The sequence below is a fragment of the Manis pentadactyla genome, chromosome 2, assembly GCF_030020395.1.
Source record: "Manis pentadactyla isolate mManPen7 chromosome 2, mManPen7.hap1, whole genome shotgun sequence".
Classification (NCBI taxonomy): Eukaryota; Metazoa; Chordata; class Mammalia; order Pholidota; family Manidae; genus Manis; species Manis pentadactyla.
This window is the reverse complement of record NC_080020.1, coordinates 150,997,666-151,023,723: the sequence shown is the minus strand read 5'-3', so window position 1 is coordinate 151,023,723 and position 26,058 is coordinate 150,997,666. Positions and strand designations below refer to the sequence as shown.

Genomic DNA, 26,058 nt, shown 5'->3' with positions numbered 1-26,058 from the left:
AGGCAAAAACACTGCATGCCAAATTCCACTCTTGGAGACTCACAGTACACATTAGCACCAAAAAGATTTTAGTCCTGTAATAAAGGAATGTTTCCATTTGAATCCTCCATTTCCCAAACATTGGGGACAATCCTTTTCAAATAAAGCAGTGACTTATCACCATCATATGGCACTTGAATGTAGCCCAGAACCCTTTTCTGGAGCATGATCAAAGGTTTAGGAGACTCAGGTTGTCATGTTACGTGGTCAGTGGTTGTCAAGAAAATGGTAAAGTAATACTTTTTTAGGGAAGAATGTTGTATTAACAGTGCCCCCGAATGTTCCTATCACTCTAGGGAATAAATCTTCACAACCTGGGTAAATAAGTTTCATTATAAAAACTCTTCAAGAGACATGAAATGTACAGCAGCCCTCTTTTGAAGAGCTGGGGGTATATGAACAGACCACAATTCAGACATTACCCATTTAATCACAACGTTCAGTTCCCAGAAGGTAAAAGATCCTTTGATTATGGCTTTGGAGGTAAAGGGGGTCCCAGCTTAAAGGTCAAGCTTACCTCTGGACCAATCACTTGGCAAAAAAATTTGACTTTGTGCATAAAATCCATACCTGGCTCATTTTGGGCAGTTCTTTCTCAGTTTTATCTTTTTCTTTGGCTAAATCCTTAATCATCTGCTTCAGCTGTTTCTGATAATCAGCATCACCTTCAGAAAAAAGGAAATAAAATACATATTTTAGTCTAAAGAAATTCAATGAAAACTAAAAGGGAAACCTGTAGAAGGGAGAGGTGAGGGGATGCAGAATTCCACTAAGCAAAACCATTTATGAACTGAAGCAGAGGACATCAGTGTACAATTGTGTACAACTGACCACGAATGGGGTGTGGTGGCCGGGTGACTTCTTGCTACTAGGGGGCCCCTGAAACATTAAGCAAGAGGAATAAGCACGATGGTAGGGGTTGGGGGGCAAGTCACCGGTACACTGCAGCTTGGAGTGTTTCTGACCTCTGAAAGTAGGGCGCTCAGTATTAATTCACAAGAAGCAGGGAATAAATACATGCTTCCAAGAAGAGCAATGAAGTCACCTGCTCTTAACAATTTCAGTGGTATGCTTGAGGGAATAACAGTGAAAGATATACATGCCATTTGACTTCCCCAAAACCAGGGGTCTTGACGTTGACAGAAGAGGATTCTTTAATGGCGACTGGCTATCTTGGTCATTTTCAGTGAGTGCTTAAAAAAAAAAAAAGAAAATTGAACACACTGTATCTTAACCAAAATGGACAGCAAATTTAACTTTTTATGTAAGAAGGCTAAGCCAGTAGCTGTGGGCTAAGTCTTCACAGGGTCTGTGAACCCAGGTGTACACCAAGCACTGTCTGGATATACAAAGAAAAATCTTATGCAGCAGGTAATGATTTTCCCAGGTGTATATATGACTGCTGTAATGAATGATAAACAAAAATGCCTATGACACTTCTGAATGGAGCTGGAAAAATGTACATAGTGAAATCCCATTCTGTAATACAAATACATGTATATGTTTGCAAACAAACCCAAATGTTCATCAATCGATGAATAAATTATGGCATACTCATCAAATGGTATACCAAATTCAGCCCTCTCGAGAAAGGAAGCACTGACACACGCTGCAGCATGGACGAACCCTGAAAACATACTAAGTGAAATTAGGCATACACAGAATGGCATGTGTTGCATGATTCTATTTGTATGAAATGTCCAGAATAGGCAAATCTATAAAGACAGGAGAAAGTGTATGGATTGGGGGCAATAGCTAAAGGGTACAGGCTTTCCTTTTAGGATGATGAAATATGTTCTAATATTGTGGTAGTGGTTAAATAGCTGAACATACTGAAAATCACTGGATTGTGCACTTTGCATCATATATGTGAATTATATATCAAAGCTGAGGGAGTAACAGTGAAACAACAGCAAAACTGTAAGGGCGATTATGGGATCCTCAAATTTTTAAAAGGTTTCTCAGATAATTAAATCAGGCAAGATTCAGTTGTGATCAAATCAGTATCCATCAGATAGCACCAAAGTCTTGATAAGCTACTCTACTTCCTCCCGGGAGGTGGATTTTTTGGGCTTGGGGGAATGGAGGTTTGTGTGTTTGGGGTTGTTTGTACAGAGTTTTTTCCGGGTTTCTTTTTTTTTGTTGTTTGCTTTTTGCCCTGTAACAAAAATATTGAGTCATTTTTTCCCCCCAACTTTGCCTGAAACAAATTCTACATAGTGGAACATGCGAGAATCACTCAAACTGAACAGGAGGAAAATTACCAACCCTGGATGGTACTTGGAGCAATCACGATGGAAATGGATTTTCTAGGTAACAGTCAAGACTAGGATGTCAAGAGGCTACTGAGAGCTCAGTGTATCAAAGAAGAGAACCGTGTTCACAAGGCACCCCAACAAAATGCTCTGACAGAACCAATACACACCAATATCACGGCACTGCAAGGACGGTTAGTTCAAGGGGTGGGTGAATGGCCAGAAAGGAGGCAGGTAAAGTATCAATGGTAACTAGCAAGGACCCTGAAAGGCCAACAAAAGAGCAGGGCTTCCCAACCGCTTCCAGTACAGGCACACACACAAGACACCACCTGGACTGGACACTAGGGGGGGCTGGTGGAGGCTGGGCGCTCACTGAAAACACACCAACTTTTGATCAGAAATAGAGGACACGGCATTAAGCAATATAGTACATTCTGAGTTTATGTACAACCTACAAATGTACTTTCAACCTTTTAAAGTGAGATATTTGAACTACCTTTTATAAATGCAGATTTTTGCATCTTTTTTTTTAAGTGTCATTAATATACAATCATGCTCGTTTCAAATGTACATCACAGTGATTCAACAGTCCCTGTAATCAGCTTATATTGTGATTGTGAATTATTGTGCCCCTTTATCCCCCTCCTCCTCTACACCCATCCCAACCCCTACTCCTTGGTAACCACTAGTCACTTCTCAGTGTCTGAGTCTACTGCTGTTCTGTTCCTTCTGTTTTGCTTTGTTTTTATATTCCACAAATAAGTGAAATCATCTGGTATTTGTTTTTCTCCACCTGGCTTATTTCACTGAGCAAATACTCTCTAGATCCATCCATGTTGTTGCAAATGGCAGGATTTCTTTTTATGGTTGAGTAATACTCCATTGTGTATATGTACCACATCTTTTTTATTCATTCATCTGTTGGTGGACATTGAGGTTGTCTCCATATCTGGGCTATTACAAATAGTACGGTGATAAACATAAGGGTGCATATATCTTTTCAAATCAGGGATTGTGTTTTCTTCGGGTCAATTCCTAGGAGTGGAATTACTGGGTCAAATGGTATTTCTCTTTTTAGCTTTTTGAGGAACCTCCATACTGCTTTCCAGAGCAGTTGCACGAATTTGCATTCCCACCAACAGTGTAGGGCGTTTCCTATTTCTCTGCATCCTTGCCAGCATTTGTTGTTTCTAAGTTTTTGCATCTTTATTTTTACATTCCAATATGTATGTAAGTTGTAATTCAAGACTATAGAGATACTACTATTAAAGTTTTCATTGTATCTCACTTTAAGTCCTGCACAAGTTAAAATCTGCTGCAGGTAAGTCTTATCTCAAACTTTTGTTTTCATATGGTAGATAACTTCATGGCTTCAGCAGATACCACCAGCAGGAAAGTCTCTTCTTTATGGCTTCAGTCAGGGTGGATAGTTTTCATTTTCTATACCACTGTCATCAACACTGCCAACTTCACCACCGTCTAAATGGGATGCTTGTGGAGGGAAAAAACAGTTCTGCTGAAAGGGTCTTATCTCTGGCAGATGAGTACATATAGTACTTTCAACACAGTCTGGCCTTCCAATGCAGTTGAGACCCTACAGTCATCAAAATAACACCATCCTTCATATTTTTTTCCTTGCAAAGGCAGTACACTGCCTTCCTCCTACCCACTAGAAACAGCAACTGAACTACAGGGCAAGGGCTTGCACTTGGATCCATCAGGATTCCAACATGTCCAAGTCATTGACAGGAAAACCAGCTGAGATACCCAACTGTGTCTCCACTGTCTACTGTAAGAAAGTCAGTTGAGACATAACAAGGACAGGACACTGAGGCCACAAACCCAATTTCCTAGTGGCTTCTTGACAATCTGGATAATATCAGGGATCTTTAGCACCTAGGTGTTCTCCTTTAAAAAGTTCAATGCCATCTTTTAATTTCTCAAAATATTTTTTAGAGGGTTTATATTCTACACTTCTCATATTTTCCTAAACTCTCAAGCGGCATTTTTATTGCGGGATCCCAACTCAAAGAACAGATCTTTCATCTAGCCTAAGCTGTCTATCACCAGATCGAATGTTCCTGATATCATTTCTGATGTAGTTTGTATCACAACTGCCTTAAGTTGTTCAGCTGGAATGTAAACTATAATTTTGTATGTCCTGTGAGAAGCTGACTTTGCAAGTTTCCTCAGTACATCATCCATTTTCAGAATCATTATCTCCTCCAATGGAATCTCCCAACTGTTTTCATTCTCTGAGAGAAGTTCATGATCCTGGCTGGATTCACTGTTCAGCTCACCTGCTTCCACTTCACTCTGCATAAGCTTTCCTCATATATGCCCTTTGGGCCATCCCCATGAATAGTTGGGTCCTTAGAGCAGTGTAGAGATTACTCAGTTTTTTAAATTCTAGAAGATATTTTGACATATTGGCGCGTTCTCAAAAGCAGGAGATTATTGAGTTTATCTTCAATATTACTTCTTAGTATAACCATAAGAAAAGACCAACCAAGAGAGTCCAGATATTAACCCAAACATATATGGTCAATTAATATATGACAAAGGAGCCACAGATATACAATGGGGAAATGATAGCCTCTTCAACAGTTGGTGTTGGCAAAACCGGACAGCTACATGTAAGAGAATGAAACTGGATCATTGTCTAACCCCATACACAAAAGTAAATTCGAAATTGATCAAAGACCTGAATTTAAGTCATGAAACCTAAAAGTCTTAGAAAAATACATAGGCAAAAATCTCTTGGACATAAACATGAGCAACTCCTTCATGAACATATCTCATATCTTCCTGGGCAAGGGAAACAAAAGCAAAAATGAACAAGTGGGACTATATCAAACTGAAAAGCTTCTGTACAGCAAAGGACACCATCAATAGAACAAAAAGGTACCCTACAGTATGGGAGAATATATTCATAAATGACAGATCCGATAAAGGGTTGACATCCAAAATATATAAAGAGCTCACGCACCTCAACAAACAAAAAGCAAATAATCCAATTAAAACATGGTCAAGGATCTGGACAGTTCTCCAAAGAAAAAATTCAGATGGCCAACAGACACATGAAAAGATGCTCCACATCGCTAATCATCGCAAATTAAAACCACAATGAGATATCGCCTCACACCAGTTAGGATGGCTACCTCCCACAAGACAAACAACAACAAATGTTGGCGAGGTTGTGGAGAAAGGGGAACCCCTCCTACACTGCTGGTGGGAATGTAAATTAGTTCAACCATTGTGGAAAGCGGTATGGAGGTTCCTCAAAAAACTCAAAATAGAAATACCATTTAACCTAGGAATTCCATTCTTGGGAATTTACCCTAAGAATGCAGCAGCCCGGCTTGAAAAAGACATATGCACCCCTATGTTTATCACAACACTATTTATAATAGCCAAGAAATGGAAGCAACCTAAGTGTCCATCAGTAGATGAATGGATAAAGAAGATGTACATATACACAATGGAATATTATTCAGCCATTAAGAAGAAAACAAATCCTACCATTTGCAACAACATGGATGGAGCTAGAGGGTATTATGGCCAGTGAAATAAGCCAGGTGGAAAAAAGACAAGTATCAAATGATCTCACTCATCTGTGAAGTATAAGAACAAAGCAAAAACTGAAGGAACAAAACAGCAGCAGACTCACAGAACCCAAGAATGGACTAACAGTTACCAAAGGGAAAGGGACTGGGGAGGATGGACAGGAGGGGAGGGATAAGAGGGGAAAAGGGGCATTACGATTAGCACACATGGTGTAGGGGAGAGCAGTACAGGGAGGGCAGTGCAACACAGGGAAGACAAGTAGTGACTCTATAGCATCTTACTATGCTGATGAACAGTGACTGTAATGGAGTATGTGGTGGGGACTTGATAATGGGGGGAGTCTAGTAACCATAATGTTGCTCATGTAATTGTAGATTAATGATACAAAAAGAAAAAAAGACAAGACCAACCAAAAAGTGAGGAACTAATATGTTGGGTGTAACCTAAATAACAAACTCTTTTCTTAGGCAAACGATAGTCATCACATGCTCTGTGTCTTCAGTCCTGTTGATGTTTATGATACCCCATTCCACAATACTGCTAAGATTTTCATCCACAATGAGTATTCTATGAAACCTGATTGTGTATACCAGTATCTGTCATCCTATCTGCAAGTACTCTTAACAAAGCAGACCATGTCATGCAAAGTTCTTGTATATTCCCAGATTGCATAGGTTTAGAAAGTGGATCCATTCTAAGTAAATGAGCTTAAGCTTCACAGGTACATTCTTTGATCATGGCCAATGGAATAAAATATACTTTATCAAGTAACAAAGTGGATCAAATGGTACTGTAACTTTGGCACTCTCAGGACTTGTTGACATTCGTTTTCATACTAATATCAAAACTGAAATGACTACATGCAATTCCTGACTAGGACTTTGAATAGTGATCTCTTCAAAACAGACTGTCACTATCAGTGAAAAAATGGACAACAAGGTGGGAAACATGACATTTTTCTCTGCTTGATGGAAACTCCTTTCTTGTTGCTACTGAGAATTTGAGTGGTTCAAATGTTTCCTACTTTACTTCAAGTGTGTAATCATTCTCCATATCATACAACTTCTCCCTTATGGCAAGTATAATGTTGAAATTTTTTTGGCTAATATGACTGGATTTTGATTCAATCAACATTATTTTCATATCAGGTATTTCAAAATAACAAAGCTTTTCATCATTCATACACAGACGGTGCTGTATTAGTCTATTATTATGTTTCAGGATTCAAATTATAACTGATTAAACATCAGTAATGCAGCATTTATAACTTTATTCTTGAACTTCTTTTGAATCCATACTCTGTCACTGCATGTTAACATATTTTCATGTGCTCTTTCATTTTCAATTAATTTCAATTTCAGTTTAAGTCCTTTTTAAAGTAATTATCTTTACCAGTTGGAATTCATAAGATTTTTTCCTTTTAACTCAACTTCATGACAAAACTCTCCCTGTGGACAGCAAATACACTTTGGTATATATCAGAACTCTGAAAGAAATCTATTTCTTCATATAAAGCTGAACACAAAGACTGGAGCAGCTGGACTTTACTAGATTTAACATTTTAAAATCAGATAATGTAGATCCAGACTGGAGGGAAACCTCCTGGAAAGCTACTCTTCAAACACAACAGTGTATTCCCTGAATCTAAGTTTCTAGGAGGACATTGCGGTGCTAACACCTCTCTCAGTACACAGTCCTACAGAAAGCCTCCAATGCCTTATTAGTTTGTGTTCACTTAGCATTTCTAATATCTCATTCTTGGCAGCTTGTTCTGATGCATCTAATGAATCTGTTTTCCCAGGAAACTGTCTTCTGGAAGTCCAATTATTGTAATTCAGTGAGAAAAATGACCAAAATCTGTAGATTTATCACAATGCAACAAAAACTCTTGATTTAATAATCTCCTGAAATACCGTTCATCCCTACACCACCTGATTTTGTAGCAAATCATCTGGAATCCTGCTTTTCTATTTCCTTTGCTACACAGTGTCACAATCACCATGGGGTCAATAAAGTGAGTTCTTGTGGAACTGTGAGGCCTTGGGCTTAGGCTTCCTGTGTTCCATCAGATACCTTTGCAAGCAAGCTCACAAAAGCCCTTTGCCTCCTGTATTACCCTTGCAGGTTCCAAGTGCTCTCAAGTGGGTATTTGAGGCCAGGTGCTTGGTTTAGTACCCTGCCTCCTATCAGACAAATGAGACTACTCTCAGGGCACACAAATTTAAACGTGTAATCCTCAGTATACCAGTTAGTGAGTTACCCCCCCACACACACACTGACTGTGTTCATCCCACCTTTAATCAAAAGTTATTATGGTTCAAAACAAGTATTTGTTAAAATTAAATTTAAATGAAAAATACCTAACTGTATGGTGGATTTTCATGGCCTTGGCAAATTGATGTTTTAGAGGTTTTAGGTTATCGGCATTCCTAAGACTTTTAAAAACTGCATCAAAAATTCAAATGTTAAACATAGGTAAAGCAAAATAATAAATGAAATCTTAATTTACATTTAATTTAAATTTGGAGGCACACAATATAAATATTACAATCATAATCTGCAAAAAAGTTTTGAAAAATTGGTTTTCTGAACCCATGAGTGTGAGTGTCTACCAATGTCTTTAAGGAACTAATGTAGTTAAAGTATGTCTTTTAGAAATAAACTTGTTATTTGGAAGCAATTCAACTTGAAGTTAGATCAAGAATCAAATATCAATCTTGATAAAAGCAAATACCAATAATAAATTTAAAGGTATATGAAGAATGAGAACTCTATCTGTAGTATCTCTGCAACTTTTCTATAAATCTAAAATTACACCAAGAAGTTTATTTAAAAGTCAAGGTGAAATCATTGACTAAAATCAAGCATGTTCTATTTTGCAGCACTATATATAGATAATGATGGTTATGAAAAGGTAATAATGACAGTGATAAAGGAGTGGTGATGCATGCCCTCTATGGTAGCAGGAAAATAAAGGCACATTAAATAAACAAAACCGAGTGACTTTTGTTGGCATAAAAGACAAAGAATTTCACTGATGCTAAACAATTTGACCTATAGAAATAATAAATCCATGTAAAGGTGGAGGAGGAGCTGTGTGGCTGCTACAGGACCCATCCTGGGGATACCGTGCATAATGTATTATGTGCTAATTCAATTCGGTAATGGCTGACTTCAGGAAGTGTACCCAGAAAGCCCACAAATAATGTCCATGTGCATTTTCAACATCTGTATAGGTGTTAGTTGTAAAAGCCACCACTTCATGGCCCTAGAAACCTCACCAGCTTCCCCAGGCCCCCTCTGTGGGAAGTAGTCAGAGGCCCCATCCAACACCAGAACCATGGCACTGGGGTCCAGAGACCCTCTGGGATTCTTAATCCAGCTCTATCAGTTTCAAAGACTGAAGAACACCTTAAGGTTTAATGCGAAGTCTGATCTCACAGGTTTCAAAACTGCTTCCTTTGTTCCTGATTACCATTGCTTAACTTGAAGGAAACATGGTCTTCCTTTCTGGAAAATGACATGGCCTTCGAACACAGTAGGCTAAAATAACCAGCTACTAAGGCAACCAGGACTGGCTTCCCACACAATCCACAGGCCAGGGGTTCTCCGTGTGGTCCTGAGACCTTGTGAGTCAGAAACCCTAGGTGGGGGCCCAGTAACCTGTGTTTACTATGCCCTCCAGGTGGATCCGGATGGGCACTCAAGTTTGGGCACCACTTCCATAGGCCATATAATACTGTACTTAAAATTTGTCATCAGCAACCCCAAAGTAGAAACATCTGTTGCTGTTGCTTCGAATCTAAATCAAATTTAAAGAGATGAACTTCAGTGTCACGTACAAAGCTGATCTGTGTCAAGGCAGAACAGAGCCTAATTTTTCAGCTTGGAGTGTCTTACCTGGAGGAATATGAAGCCTATATAACAGTTTAATTTTCTCATTCATTTCTCCATTATACATAATATCTGCAAAAAATAAAAAGGAGAGGTTGAGTAGATATAAATGGTTAAAGTACCTTTGTCATGACACAAACTCACTGTAGAGAAAAAACTTAGAAAGGTCAGTATTGGTCGGCCCCACACTTTCTCTGCCCTACCTGTAACTGAAATGAAAATGTGTAAGGTGGTGGTTGGTGATTGTTGAGCTACAAGATAAACCTCATGAATTTTTTCTGGCTTCATACCTTCTGGAAAATTTAATTTTATGTGCAAGAGTTAGGAATGAGGCTCCTAATGAGGGAGCACCACAGCCTGGGCGCTGAGGAGAATAAGGTCAGTGACCTTGTATGTTGAGACCCTGAGCCCTCCTCCCCAGCCCCTTAGGGAAGCATAAAAGTGGTCATGAGAAGAGCCCACAGAGTGACTTTTTAAAATAACAAAATCACACAGGCTAGTCACAAATACATTCCATTGAGTAGGTCTGCCTGCTCTGCAGTCCACCTTATCCCGTGTTCACAGACCCACACTGCAGATCAGTTCCCAGAATTAAGACCCCCAGCGTCATACCAAGGCAGCTCACAAATGCTTTGAATTCAATAAGATGGTCCACGTTGTCATCCAGGAGCCTGAAAGTCCTCTGGGCGAGGATCTGCGTGTGGGCCCCACAGGTCCAGGGAGAGACGAGCTGAAACAGGTGTGCGAACTGCTGGGCGTCTATGCGGTACTGCTCTGCGTAGGGCCTGCTGGGGTCATGGCGCGGCACCACGGGCCTGGGCCGCTCCCAGTAGCAGCTCATCATGTGTTCTCTCTTAAAACAGGGGGTAGAAGGGATCTGAGAGACACGGCACCGCGGCGGCTGCACGCTCCACGGCCATAGCTAGCGTGCCTTCCCTCGTGATTGTAAAACTATATACTGAGTGAGCAACATATAACACAAATGAAAGAAAATAAAATTACTCATGATTCCACTACTCCAACCAAACATGTTACAAAGTTTTTCCTCGTTACCCTGTAGCCCTAGCGCATATGAATAGGTAATTCTGACATCATTTTATCTTTTTTATGAAGGTTTTTTATTGTAGCAAATATACATAACAAAATTTACCATTTTAACCATTTTTAAATGTACAGCTCAGCTGCCATAATTTCAATTATAGAAGACATACAATTTTTATTCTATTATTTTCTCTTAAAATAGTATTTGAAAATCAAAAAGTGCTAGACAAATTTTCAGGACACAGAAAAAGCTGGATACCTGTGGAGAGGGAAATGGGGACTGAGACCCAGATACTGAAGCAAGTCTTTCTACTGCATACTTTGTTACATGTTCTGAATTTTCAACCACATGAATATGATAATAATTCAAAAAAATTAAAATAAGGTGATGTGAAGTGTTGAAGATAGACTGAACACTATGGCCCTGTCCCCGAGGACCACGCTGGCCTCTTCAGAATGCACCTTCCACGCTCCTGTCAGATGACCCCTTGGGCCCTCTGAGCCCCTGAAGCAGCTCACAGTGATGCAGGGCTCACCGCGTCCGTGTCCCCCGCCCGTCAGGAGGGCACAGAGACAAGTACAGATGCTGTCCCAGGCAAGGGCGTAGCCTTGGGTGAAAACCAAAAGGCCATTTATAAGTTTACTGTTATATTCCTTGCAGGCATGTTCTTTTATTTTATTTTATTCATTTTTTTTTTGTAGAATTATTTTTATTATGAGCTTAAGCACCTTTAAAGAAAAAGAATTACCTAATAGTTTTTAAACTTTATTATCAGCATTCAATCTCTTCTGATCTTTGTTATTTATTACATATACTGCATACTGATTTTTATTATGCTCAAGATGTGCAGTGTTTCCAGCCATCATTCCACATCTACTTTCCATAGTCGGCACAGTTACAAATTTAATTTTTAATTAACTCTGTGGCATAATGCAATTTCTAATTAACAGCACAACATAATACATTTCATCTAGTTCTCATAAACTATTTAAGATCTAATTTTTCACTAGAATAAATAGCATTGCTTTGCCCATCTTTGTATAAATTCTTTGTGATTCCTTCTAATTCTTTTTTTTTTATTTTGGTATCATTAATGTCCATGGCTCCTTTATCGAATATTAATTGACCTTGACCATATATGTTTGGGTTAATGTTTGGAGTCTCTATTCTGTTCCATTGGTCTGTGGCTCTGTTCTTGTGCCAGTACCAAATTGTCTTGATTACTATGGCTTTGTAGTAGAGTTTGAAGTTGGGGAGTGAGACCCCCCAACTTTATTCTTCCTTCTCAGGATTGCTTTAGCTATTCAGGGTCTTTGGTGTTTCCATATGAATTTTTGAACTATTTGTTAGTGTTCATTGAAGAAAGCTGTTGGTAATTTGATAGGGATTGCTTCAAATATGTATATTGCTTTGGGCAGGATGGCCATTTTGATATTAATTCTTCCTAGCCAGGAGTATGGGATGAGTTTCCATTTGTTACTGACCTCTTTAATTTCTCTTAAGAGTGTCTTATAGTTTTCAGGGTATAGGTCTTTCACTTCCTTGGTTAGGTTTATTCCTAGGTATTTTATTCTTTTTGATGCTATTGTGAATGGAATTGTCTTCCTGATTTCACTTTCTATTAGTTTATTGTTAGTGTATAGGAAAGCCACAGATTTCTGTGTGTTAATTTTGTATCTTGCAACTTTGCTGAATTCTGATATTAGCTCTAATAGTTTCGGAGTGGAGTCTTTAGGGTTTTTAATGTACAATATCATGTCATCTGCAAATAGTGACAGTTTAACTTCTTCTTTACCAATCTGGATTCCTTGTATTTCTTTGTTTTGTCTGATTGCCGTGGCTAGGACCTCCAGTACTATGTTGAATAACAGTGGGGATAGTGGGCATCCCTGTCTTGTTCCCGATCGCAGAGGAAAAGCTTTCAGCTTCTCGCTGTTCAGTATGATGTTGGCTGTGGGTTTATCATATGTGGCCTTTATTATGTTGAGGTACTTGCCCTCTATACCCATTTTGTTGAGAGTTTTTATCATGAGTGGATGTTGAATTTTATCGACTGCTTTTTCAGCATCTATGGAGATGATCATGTGGTTTTTGTCTTTCTTTTTGTTGATGTGGTGGATGATGTTGATGGATTTTCGAATGTTGTACCATCCTTGCATCCCTGGGATGAATCCCACTTGGTCATGGTGTACGATCCTTTTGATGTATTTTTGAATTTGGTTTGCTAATATTTTGTTGAGTATTTTTGCATTTACATTCATCAGGGATATTGGTCTGTAGTTTTCTTTTATGGTGGGGTCTTTGCCTGGTTTTGGTATTAGGGTGATGTTGCCTTCATAGAATGAGTTTGGGAGTATTCCCTCCTCTTCTATTTTTTGGAAAACTTTAAGGAGAATGGGTATTATGTCTTCTCTGTATGTCTGATAAAATTCCGAGGTAAATCCATCTGGCCCAGGGGTTTTGTTCTTTGGTAGTTTTTTGATTACCACTTCAGTTTCGTTGCTAGTAATTGGTCTGTTTAGATTTTCTGTTTCTTTCTGGGTCAGTCTTGGAAGGTTGCATTTTTCTAGGAAGTTGTCCATTTCTCCTAGGTTTCCCAGCTTGTTAGCATATAGGTTTTCATAGTACTCTCTAATAATTCTTTGTATTTCTGTGGGGTCTGTCATGATTTTTTATTTCTCGTTTCTGATTCTGTTGATTTGTGTTGACTCTCTTTTCCTCTTAATAAGTCTGGCTAGAGGCTTATCTATTTTGTTTATTTTCTCGAAGAACCAGCTCTTGGTTTCATTGATTTTTGCTATTGTTTTATTCTTCCCAATTTTATTTATTTCTTCTCTGATCTTTATTATGTCCCTCCTTCTGCTGACCTTAGGCCTTCTTCTTTTTCCAATTTCAATAATTGTGACATTAGACCATTCATTTGGGATTGTTCTTCCTTCTTTAAATATGCCTGGATTGCTATATACTTTCCTCTTAAGACTGCTTTTGCTGTATCCCACAGTAGTTGGGGCTTTGTGTTCTTGTTGTTGTTTGTTTCCATATGTTGCTGGATCTCCATTTTGATTTGGTCATTGATCCATTGATTATTTAGGAGCATGTTGTTAAGCCTCCATGTGTTTGTGAGCCTTTTTGCTTTCTTTGTACAGTTTATTTCTAGTTTTATGCCTTTGTGGTCTGAAAAGTTGGTTGGTAGGATTTCAATCTTTTGGAATTTACTGAGGCTCTTTTTGTGGGCTAGTATGTGGTCTATTCTGGAGAATGTTCCATGTGCACTTGAGAAGAATGTGTATCCTGTTGCTTTTGGATGTAGAGTTCTGTAGATGTCTATTAGGTCCATCTGTTCTAGTGTGTTGTTCAGTGCCTCTGTGTCCTTACTTATTTTCTGTCTGGTGGATCTGTCCTTTGGAGTGAGTGGTGTTGAAGTCTCCCAGAATGAATGCATTGCGTTCTATTTCCTCCTTTAATTCTGTTAGTATTTGTTTCACATATGTTGGTGCTCCTGTATTGGGTGCATATATATTTATAATGGTTATAACCTCTTGTTGGACTGAGCCCTTTATCATTATGTAATGTCCTTCTTTATCTTTTGTTACTTTCTTTATTTTGAAGTCTATTTTGTCTGATACTAGTATTGCAACACCTGCTTTTTTCTCTCTGTTGTTTGCATGAATTATCTTTTTCCATCCCTTGACTTTAAGTCTGTGCATGTCTTTGGGTTTGAGGTAAGTCTCTTGTAAGCAGCATATGGATGGGTCTTGCTTTTTTATCCATTCTATTACTCTGTGTCTTTTGATTGGTGCATTCAGTCCATTTACATTTAGGGTGATTATTGAAAGGTATGTACTTATTGCCATTGCAGGCTTTAAGTTTGTGGTTACCAAAGGTTCAGGGTTTGCTTCTTTACTATCTTACTATCTAACTTAACTCGCTTGTTGAGCTATTATAAACACGGTCTGATGATTCTTTATTTCTCTCCCTTCTTATTCCTCCTCCTCCCTTCTTCATATGTTGGGTGTTTTGTTCTGTGCTCTTTTTAGGAGTGCTCCCATCTAGAGCAGTCCCTGTAAGATGCCCTGTAGAGGTGGTTTGTGGGAGGCAAATTCCCTCAACTTTTGCTTGTCTGGGAATTGTTTAATCCCTCCTTCATATTTAAATGATAATTGTGCTGGATACAGTATCCTTGGTTCAAGGCCCTTCTGTTTCATTGCATTAAGTATATCATGCCATTCTTTTCTGGACTGTAGGGTTTCTGTTGAGAAGTCTGATGATAGCCTGATGGGTTTTCCTTTGTAGGTGACCTTTTTTTTCTCTCTGGCTGCCTTTAATACTTTGTCCTTGTCTTTGATCTTTGCCATTTTACTCATTATGTGTCTTGGTGTTGCCCTCCTTGGATCCCTTGTCATGGGAGTTCTATGTACCTCTGTGGTCTGAGAGGCCATTTTCTCCCCTAGTTTGGGGAAGTTTTCTGCAATTATTTCTTCAAAGACACTTTCTATCCCTTTTTCTCTCTCTTCTTCTTCTGGTACCCCTATAATGTGGAGATTGTTCCGTTTCGATTGGTCACACAGTTCTCTTAAAATTCTTTCATTCCTGGAGATCCTTTTATCTCTCTCTGCATCAGCTTCTCTGCGTTCCTGTTCTGTTTTCTGGTCCATTAATGGTCTCTTGCATCTCGTCCATTCTGTTTTGAAGTCCTTCCAGAGCTTGTTTTATTTCTGTATTCTCCCTCCTTAGTTCTTGCATATATCTCTGCAAGTCCATCAGCATGGTTATGACTTTTGTTTTGAATTCTTTTTCAGGAAGACTGGTTAAATCTATCTCCCCAGGTTCCTTTTCAGGGGAAGATGTAGCAGATGTCGAAGCTGTCTGGATTCGTCTTGTCTGGATCAAATTTTTTTACCTTTTCATGTTGATAGGTGCAGTGGTGAGCTATTGGCTTTCTGTCTGCTGGGAGAGCTAAGGCTTTCCACTTACTCCTGGCCTTTCTTTACTGGGATAACTGCGACCCCTAGTGGCTTGTGTTGGGCAACTGCGTGTAGACTGGGTCTCTGTATCTTGCCCGGCCTGTATGGAGGAAGCTCCCTTGCTGTGGGCGTGGCCAGCCTCAGGCTGCTGCTCTGCTATGGCGGGGCCCCGGAGGGGTAATGGACGGGGGGCTGTTTGGCTGTTTACCTCCGTGAGGGGTCTCAGAGCTGTTGCCCAGGAGGTTAGTGCACCTAGAGTTCCCTGGAATTTCCAGCTGCTGGACTGTGATCCAGAATGCTTCCGTCCAGCTGTGGCATCCCTGTCCCTTTAAGACTTTCAAAAAGCACTCACTTTTCTTGTCACAGGGGCGCCAGCTTCAGGACCCGCTCAAAGATCTTGCTGCCCTGTTTCCCTAGTTTCCATCACACCATGCATGCACTGTGTCTGCGCTCTGGTGCAGGTGGCTGGGGCTGGGTGTTCAGCAGTCCTGGGCTCCCTCTCCCTCCCCACTCCAACTCCTCTCCTCCCGCCGGGAGCTGGGGGGAGGGGCGCTCAGGTCCTGCTGGGCTGTGGCTTGTATCTTACCCCCTTTGTGAGGTACTGGGTTCTGGTAGCTGTAGATGTAGCCTGGCTGTTGTCCTGTATCTTCTGGTCTCTCTTTTAGGATTAGTTGTATTTGTTGTATTTTCAAAAATATATATGTTTTTGGGAGGAGATTCCCACTGTCCTACTCATGCCGCCATCTTGGCTCCGCCTCCCTTGCAGCCATGTTCTTTAAGTAGCCTTTGCAGAGTTGTGAAAGATACAAGAACTTTTAAGTGTGAAACAGAGGTCTAACTTCCGTTCCTAAAAATCCAGGACATACCATGAATTTCCACGTATATCTTTCTTACATACACTCCTACAGAAAGACACACTGGCATAAAATAGGCCAAGGATATGTTCAGGTGACATAAAGAAGTATGCAACTAGCCAAGAAACTTACGAGATGGTTCTCTACCTCACTAATGAGTAAACAAACTTGAAATGCAATCTGCTACAGGACTATCAAAATGTTTAAAGATCCATAATATTAAATGCTGGGTGGGTACAAAGTGTAGGAAATAAGCATTCTTAGACATCATCAGTGGAATTGAAATTTGGAAAATCATCAACACGTTTGTGGGCACTGACTCCAATTTGGTTTGTGCATCCCTAAGGACCCCCTCCTACCAAAACAGCAGCATGGGTGTCCACAGAAAGGACGAGATGCTCAGTATGGCACTCTCCTAGAGAGCTGCAAAACACTGAAAACCATGTCAGTCTCCCTCAATCGCCGAATGTTTTAATGAATTATGGTTCAGCCCTACAGTGAAACTGAAAAAAGACTAAGATGAGATCTATAGCTACTGATGTAGAAAAATGTCCACGATAAAAAAATTGGAGGCCATCAGTGCAGCACAATCTCATTTTTATATGGGAAAAAAGAACACGAGTGTGTGCATGTCTGTACAGAGATACAGAGTAAGGGGAAAATACCAGAGAGAATCTACCATATTTTTAACAGTAATTACCTCACCAGATGGAATTACAGCTACAGCAGGATGAGACCTTTAATTTTTTGCTTAAAAGTTTTATTTTTCTAAGCCAGGCAAAGAAAGTCAAATACCAAATGATTCCACTCATTTGTGGAGTATAAAAACAAAGCAAAACAGAAGGAACAAAAAAGCAGCAAGTCACAGACTCCAAGAAGGGACTAGTGATTACCATAGGGGAGGGGCTGGGGAGAGTGAGTGAGGAGGGAGGGAAAAGGGGATTAAGAGACAGATTGATTCTCAATCACAATATAGGTAGGTCATGGGGAAGGCAGTGGAGAAGACAATGACTATACCATCTTACTATGCTGATAGTGATTGCAATAGAGGGGGTGAGGGTTTGATAATACGGGTCAATGTTGAAACACTGTTGTGTATTTGAAACCATCATCAGATTGTATATCAATGATACTTTAATTAAAAATAAATCCCATGCTCTTGGCTAGGAAGAATTAATATTGTCAAAATGGTCATCCTGCCTAAAGCAATCTACAGATTCAATGCAATCCCTATCAAAATACCAACTGCATTCTTCAATGAACTAGAGCAAATAGTTCTAAAATTCATATGGAATGACAAAAGACCCCAAATAGCCAAAGCAATCCTGAAAAGGAAGAATAAATCAGGGGGAATTATGCTCCCTGACTTCAAGCCCTACTACAAAGCCACAGTAATCAAGACAATTTGGTACTGGTACAAGAACAGACCCATAGACCAGTGGTACAGAATAGAGAGTCCAGATATAAACTCAAGTATATATGGTCAATTAATATATGATAAAGGAGCCATAGATATACAATGGGGAAATGACAGCCTCTTTAACAGCTGGTGTTGGCAAAACTGGAAAGCTACATGCAAGAGAGTGAAACTGGATCATTGTCTAACCCCATACACAAAAGTAAACTTGAAATGGATCAAAGACCTGAATGTAAGCCATGAAACCATAAAACTCTTAGAAAAAAACACAGGCAAAAATCTGAATATAAACATGAGCAACTTCTTCCTGAATGCATCTCCTCGAGCAAGGGAAACAAAAGCAAAAATGAACACATGGGACTCCATCAAACTGAAAAGCTTCTGTACGGCAAAGGACACCATCAACAGAACAAAAAGGCGTCCTACAGTATGGGAGAATATATTTGTAAATGACATATCTGACAAAGTGTTAACATCCAAAATATATAAAGAAGTCACATACCTCAACACCCAAAAAGCAAATAACCCAATTAAAAAATGGGTGGAGAATATGAAGACAATTCTCCAAAGAAATTCAGATGGACAACAGGCACATGAGAAGATGCTCCACATCACTAATCATCAGGGAAATGCAAATCAAAACCACAACGAGATATCACCTCACACCAGTGAGGATAGCCAGCATCGAAAAGACTAAGAACAACAAATGCTGGTGAGGATGCAGAGAAAGGGGAACCCTCCTACACTGCTGGTGGGAATGTAAGCTAGTTCAACCATTGTGGAGAGCAATATGGAGGTTCCTCAAAAAACTAAAAATTGAAATACCATTTGACCCAGGAATCCCACTCCTTGTAAATTACCCAAAGAATATACATTCTCAGATTCAAAAAAACGTATGCACCCCAATGTTTATTGCAGCACTATTTACAATAGCCAAGATATGGAAGCAACCTAAGTGTCCATCAGTAGATGAATGGATAAAGAAGTGCTATATATACACAATGGAATACTATTCAGCCATAAGAAAGAAACAAATCCTACCACTTGCAACAACATCGATGGAACTGGAGGATATTATGCTCAGTGAAATAAGCCCGGTGTAGAGAGACAAGTACCAAATGATTCCCCTCATTTGTGGAGTATAACGACGAAGCAAAATTGAAGGAACAAAACAGCAGCAGATTCACAGACTCCAAGAAGAGGACTAGCTGTTACCAAAGGGGAGGGGTGTGGGAGAGCGGGTGGGGAGGGAGGGAGAAGGGGATTAAGGGCTATTATGTTTAGTACACATGGTGTGAAGGGTCACGGGGAAGACAGTGTAGCACAGAGAAGGCAAATAGTCAATCTGTGGCATGTTACTACACTGATGGACAGTGACTGCAATGGGGTATGGGTGGGGACTTGATAATATGGGTAAATGTAGTAACCACATTGTTTTTTCATGTGAATCCTTCATAAGAGTATATATCAATAATACTTAAAAGAGAATTATATAACTTTAGGTTTAATAAAGGGAAATTAATTAATGATTAAGAAAAAAAAGACAATGTGGGCTGTAGCCCATAGGTGCAGCTTGCCATTGACCTTTGAAGAAGTCAGCAGAGCCTGGCAGGAGTGCCTTGTGTGCTCTAAGAGGGACTTACACTGAGTCCCACAGCAACAATAGTAAGGGGGCCAATACCCCTTGGCAGGTGGCAAATAGACTATATTGGGTGTCTGTCCATATCAGAAGGATATCAGTATACCATGACTTGTGTGGACATGGCTACTGAACTATTGTTTGCTTTTCCTGCACGTTGTACAGATCAGCAAACCACCAAAAGCGGACTGGAGCGTCTCTGTGCAGCCTATGGCCAGCCGCAGGTGATTGAGAGCGATCAAGGCACCCACTTTACTGGACATGCGTTACAAGAATGGGTGCAGCGATTAGGAATAAAGTCGAAATTTCGTGTACTATATAATCCTACTGGGGCAGGCCTGATAGAGAGGTTCAACGGTTTGTTGAAATCTGGCCTGAAGTCGGACACCAACAGTCTACAGGGTTGGTCAGCTCGCCTATGGACAGTGCTGTGGCGTTTGAACGAGAAGCCACGTAAGGAGCTTTGAGCCCTGTGGATATGCTCACACACCTTGCTGCCTCTCCTATACAATTGTACGTCCAAACCAAAGAAGAGCTATTGAAGCCAGGATATGACCAGCAGAGCAACATCCTGCTGCCAGCCCCTACTGCATTGAGCCCTGGAGACACTGTTGAATGGACCTGGCCCTGGACATTTCGACACATGGAGCAGCGATGGCTGGCCCTCTGGCACCTTGGGGGAAAGGCCTGGAAGCTGGCCTCGTATGTATTCCTGGAGTAACAGCTGAAGGGCCCCCAAAGGTCACGGTAGTGTACCCAAAATGTGCAGGAGGTAAGAGCATCTTGCGGGGAAGTTTTGTTTTATCTTTATGGCCAGTGCGTGTACCTTCCATAGCCCCATATATCGACCCATCTGTAACTCCCACAGGGAGGGGGGTGAAAGCCTGGTATACTAGACCAGGACGAGATCCCATTCCTGTCACAGTTCTATCACAGGACCACTCCCTTGCATGTATCCTACCTGATGGACAAGATTTGCCTATGCTGCTGTCATTAAAACATGTATCTTATAGCCCTTAAGGTTATTTTCTCCTACAGTCCTTGTGGCCTGAATGCGCCCCCTGGCTGCAGCTGCCATGTGATGATTGCTCTGAACCCTCAGCTGCTGCCTGCCTATGGAATGGACGAGCTATGGACTTAATGTGCCTAAGACTCTGAACCTCGCTGAGTTCTCCGGCTGGAGGATTGTCGTAATTTTATTGTTGTTGCTATTGTTATGTCATTAGTCTGGGCACAATGCTCCAGTTTTCTCACCCAGGACCATTGCAGAAGCAGGGGAACGAGTAGATTGTAAGGCGAGATTTCTGGAGGGGTCCTGGCTTTGGTGCACTTGCATATCCTCAGGGGTAGAGAGAAGTCCATCTCCATGTCAGTGGGTAATTACCTGGGAGACCAAAGGCTTATCTGAACCTGAGAGGTGACGGGGAGGAGGCTTCCACTGCTCCTGCTGCAGCAGGAGAGAGACGGACCTGGACTGCAGTTTGTAAGCAATAAACAGGTTTTAAACTTTATTTCTCCCTTTGACTGATCTCGATTTCAGCCAGGTATTTTGGCTGGGATTTCCTCTCGCCGGATTACAGGATGTAGCGGACAGCATGGTGACTACAGTCACACTGCTGCGTGGGACCAGGAGGGCTGCTGAGGGAGGAGACCCTAGGAGCTCTCATCACAAGGAAAAAAGCTTTCCTCTTTGTGTCCGTATGAGATGGTGGCTATAGACTAAACTTACTATTGCTAATTATTTCACAAAATATTTAAGTCAAGTCCTTATGCCTTTAGTTTATACAGTGCTGTATGGCAACAAAATGGAAAGAAAGAAAAAAAAGAATTGCAGTAAAGCATAAAAAAGGACTGCTTTAAATTAACAATAAAAATAGATTGTAATAAGTGCCAACCACATTGTTCTTCATTAATAAGAAAGGGCACATAAAGATGAGAGTCAGAGCTGACTATTTCTGGTTAACATAGAGAATGGTCATGCCTATACATTCCAGGCTTAGAGAAGGAGGCAGTGAAGCTAAGGAATGGACTCCTTATTAAGAACTTGCCACATACTTATAAAACAATGTAAGTGTATCACTATATAGGTGGTCCTGCCCCTTGAGAAAGGAAAATTCGGATTCAAAATAAAATAAAATTCAGCATGTAAAACTCAGCTGGACAATATTATGCCCCACCATCCTTAAACAAGCATCGAACCCCATGAAGTCAGACTATGAAAGCCGAGGAAATAAATTCAGGGAAGGGGAAGAGCATGAGGTCTGAGCGGGCGTTTGTGCGGGACGTGATGCGGACTCTAGCTGGAGGGAGGCGCTGCCGGCACTGCACAGATGAGGCGCCTCAACTGGTTCAACGGCATTGGACCCTGGGGTTATGGCACTCCACTACTGCAATTCCTTTTATATTTTGAAAATTATCTTGTATTTATAGTGTAAGTTAGTATTTGTAGTTAGTCCTGCATTAATGAAAAACTTGCAGAGCTAACTTCAAATTAAATTTCATCAAGTGCCACTCATGTCATTCATAGGAAAGACAAACAGGAAACAAGAGTCAGCTCTTATCTTCTCAGATACTCCGTATTAAAGATGAATGATTAGTAATCAATGAATTTTATTTTTATCATTAAGTTAAAGCAATCTTTTAAAGTATATGAAATCAGATTTGTGACCGGTCTTACTCTCTCAAATTGAGAACAGTCATAAGACTTTTTACGCTAAACAATGCATTTGTTATACTTGCTTTTATGTGTCTAGAATTCTGTTTCCTCCCTGAAAGTCAGAGAGAGAGGTGGGGGGCTGGGGAGCCAAGTGCGCTTTGACTGCTTACTTTCTCTTCATGAGACAAAGGAAGCAATGTAACTTGAAAACAGGTGGTGTTTCCAGGAGACACAGGTGGGAGTCTCCTCCCCACACACCCTGCTTGTTATGAATGAGGCATGCCTGGCTGAGCCAGTGGTCCCCAGCAGTGACGGGGGGTGTTTGTGCCCCCCAGGCCCATGGCAGGCTCCCCCCACCTCTGCAGCCCTGCTCAGCTACTATGGCAAACATCCCGGCAACTTGAGCTCCGAGGCCACAGGCACTCCGAGCTTCCAGGTGGAATGGACTCTCTTCAGCGTGGGGCAGCTTCTGCAGCTGCCCTCCCTCCTCCTTCACCGCCAGGTGTGGGAATCAAGGCGTCTGCCTCCCTGCCTCATTTTTAGTGTCTGGAGCAAGAGTATTTCTAACAAGGCACTTGAAAGTGTTCTTTGTGAGGAGGGGGCGGAAGATGGCGGCGTGAGTAGAGCAGCGGAAATATCCTCCCAAAACAACATATATCTATGAAAATATAACAAAGACAACCCTTCCTAGAATAAAGACCAGAGGACACACGACAATATCCAGACCACATCCGCACCTGAGAGAACCCAGCGCCTCGCGAAGGGGGTAAGATACAAGCCCCGGCCCCGCGGGAGCCGAGCGCCCCTCCCCCCAGCTCCCGGCGGGAGAAGAGCAGGCAGAGCGGGAGGGAGACGGAGCCCAGGGCTGCCGAACACCCAGCCCCAGCCATCCAGGCCAGAGTGCAGGGCCCTCGATACTAGCAAAACAGGGCAGCAAGAACAGTGAGCAGGCACTGGAGGCTGGGCGACAGAGGACATAAGAAAAGCGCGCGACCATTTTTTTTTGCTTTTTTGCTGTTTTGTTTTGGCAAGCGCTTTTTGGAAGTCTTAAAGGGATAGGGACCCCAATACTAGGGAAACAGGGCAGAAAGACCGGTGAGCAGAGGCCTGAGGCTGGCACCGGAGAATAAAGAAAAACGAACGACCACTTTTTTTTTTTTTTTTTTTAATTAAAAAAAATTTTTTTCTTCTTTTTTTTTTTGTGGGCGTTGTTTTGTTTTGGCGGGTGCTTTTTGGAAGTCTTAAAGGGGCAGGGCGGGTCACTTAATCCAAAGGTAGGGAATCCGGGATCTCTGGGCACCCTAACCCCTGGGCTGCAGGGAGCAGGGAGGCCCCATACGGAGATAAATAGCCTCCCAGCAGCTCCTGCTCCAACGCGACTCCACCATTTTGGAGTAGCTGCCCGAGCTAGGCCACGCCCACAGCAACAGCGGAGATTAACTCCATAGCAGCCGGGCAGGAAGCAGAAACCCTGTCTGCGTGCAGCTGCGCAGCACAAGCCACTAGAGGTCGCTGTTCTCCCAGGAGAGGAGGGCCACAAACCAACAAGAAAGGAAGTCCTTCCAGCCGTCACTCGTCCCAGTTCTGCAGACTATTCCTATCACCATGAAAAGGCAAAGCTACAGGCAGACAAAGATCACAGAGACAACACCAGAGAAGGAGACAGACCTAACCAGTCTCCCTGAAAAAGAATTCAAAATAAGAATCATAAACATGCTGACAGAGATGCAGAGAAATACGCAAGAGAAATGGGATGAAGTCCGGAAGGAGATCACAGATGCCAGAAAGGAGATTGCAGAAATGAAACAAACTCTGGAAGGGTTTATAAGCAGAATGGATAGGATGCAAGAGGCCATTGATGGAATTGAAATCAGAGAACAGGAACGCATAGAAGCTGACAGAGAGAGAGACAAAAGGATCTCCAGGAATGAAACAATATTAAGAGAACTGTGTGACCAATCCAAAAGGAAAAATATCTGTATTATAGGGGTCCCAGAAGAAGAAGAGAGAGGAAAAGAGATGGAAAGTATCTTAGAAGAAATAATTGCTGAAAACTTCCCCACACTGGGGGAGGAAGTAATCGAACAGACCACGGAAATACACAGAACCCCCAACAGAAAGGATCCAAGAAGGGCAACACCAAGACACATAATCATTAAAATGGCAAAGATCAAGGACAAGGAAAGAGTGTTAAAGGTAGCTAGAGAGAAAAAGGTCACCTATAAAGGGAAACCCATCAGGCTAACGTCAGATTTCTCAACATAAACCCTACAGGCCAGAAGAGAATGGCATGATATAGTTAATACAATGAAACAGAAGGGCCTTGAACCAAGGATACTGTATCCAGCACGACTATCATTCAAATATGACGGTGGGATTAAACAATTTCCAGACAAAAGCTGAGGGAATTTGCTTTCCACAAACCACCTCTACAGAACATCTTACAGGGACTGCTCTAGATGGGAGCACTCCTAGAAAGAGCACAGCACAAAACACCCAACATATGAAGAATCGAGGAGGAGGAACAAGAAGGGAGAGAAGAAAAGAATCTCCAGATAGTGTATATAACAGCTCAATAAGCGAGCTAAGTTAGGCAGTAAGATACTAAAGAGGCTAACCTTGAACCTTTGGTAACCACAAATTTAAAGCCTGCAATGGCAATAAGTACATATCTTTCAATAGTCACCCTAAATGTTAATGCGTTGAATGCACCAATCAAAAGACACAGAGTAACAGAATGGATAAAAAAGCAAGACCCATCTATATGCTGCTTACAAGAAACTCACCTCAAACCCAAAGACATGTACAGACTAAAAGTCAAGGGATGGAAAAACATATTTCAAGCAAACAACAGTGAGAAGAAAGCAGGGGTTGCAGTACTAATATCAGACAAAATAGACTTCAAAACAAAGAAAGTAACAAGAGATAAAGAAGGACACTACATAATGATAAAGGGCTCAGTCAAACAAGAGGATATAACCATTCTAAATATATATGCACCCAACACAGGAGCACCAGCATATGTGAAACAAATACTAACAGAACTAAAGGGGGATATAGACTGCAATGCATTCATTCTAGGAGACTTCAACACACCACTCACCCCAAAGGATAGATCCACTGGGCAGAAAATAAGTAAGGACACGGAAGCACTGAACAACACAGTAGAGCAGATGGACCTAATAGACATCTATAGAACTCTACATCCAAAAGCAGCGGGATATACATTCTTCTCAAGTGCACATGGAATATTCTCCAGAATAGACCACATACTAGGCCACAAAAAGAGCCTCAGAAAATTCCAAAAGATTGAAATCCTACCAACCAACTTTTCAGACCACAAAGGCATAAAACTAGAAATAAACTGTACAAAGAAAGCAAAGGGGCTCACAAACACATGGAGGCTTAACAACACGCTCCTAAATAATCAATGGATCAATGACCAAATCAAAATGGAGATCCAGCAATATATGGAAACAAATGACAACAACAACACTAAGCCCCAACTTCTGTGGGACACAGCAAAAGCAGTCTTAAGAGGAAAGTATATAGCAATCCAAGCATATTTAAAAAAGGAAGAGCAATCCCAAATGAATGGTCTAATGTCACAATTATCGAAATTGGAAAAAGAAGAACAGATGAGGCCTAAGGTCAGCAGAAGGAGGAACATAATAAAGATCAGAGAAGAAATAAATAAAATTGAGAAGAATAAAACAATAGCAAAAATC

At 41.0% G+C, this 26,058-nt stretch overlaps 1 protein-coding gene and 1 pseudogene across 8 annotated transcripts in view; both read right to left on the bottom strand.

Annotated features, from left to right (window-relative positions):
* TBC1D8 (TBC1 domain family member 8) overlaps nt 1-26,058 on the bottom strand; it is a 130,442-nt gene that overhangs the window by 1,914 nt on the left and 102,470 nt on the right. For 3 of the 8 annotated variants that reach the window (XM_036881409.2, XM_036881410.2, XM_036881411.2), the window contains 4 exons: nt 10,371-10,611; nt 9,765-9,830; nt 1,143-1,232; nt 610-704 (listed from right to left, as the gene is read on the bottom strand). In XM_036881409.2, the coding sequence (XP_036737304.2) occupies nt 610-704; nt 1,143-1,232; nt 9,765-9,830; nt 10,371-10,611 (492 nt within the window). Of the gene's footprint in view, nt 1-609; nt 705-1,142; nt 1,233-7,980; nt 8,048-8,224; nt 8,310-9,764; nt 9,831-10,370; nt 10,612-26,058 lie in introns of those variants that run through there. The other 5 variants (XR_005023923.2, XR_005023924.2, XR_005023925.2 and 2 more) reach the window with 5 other exon arrangements.
* LOC130682536 (ubiquitin carboxyl-terminal hydrolase 15-like) lies at nt 1,240-7,972 on the bottom strand (annotated as a pseudogene).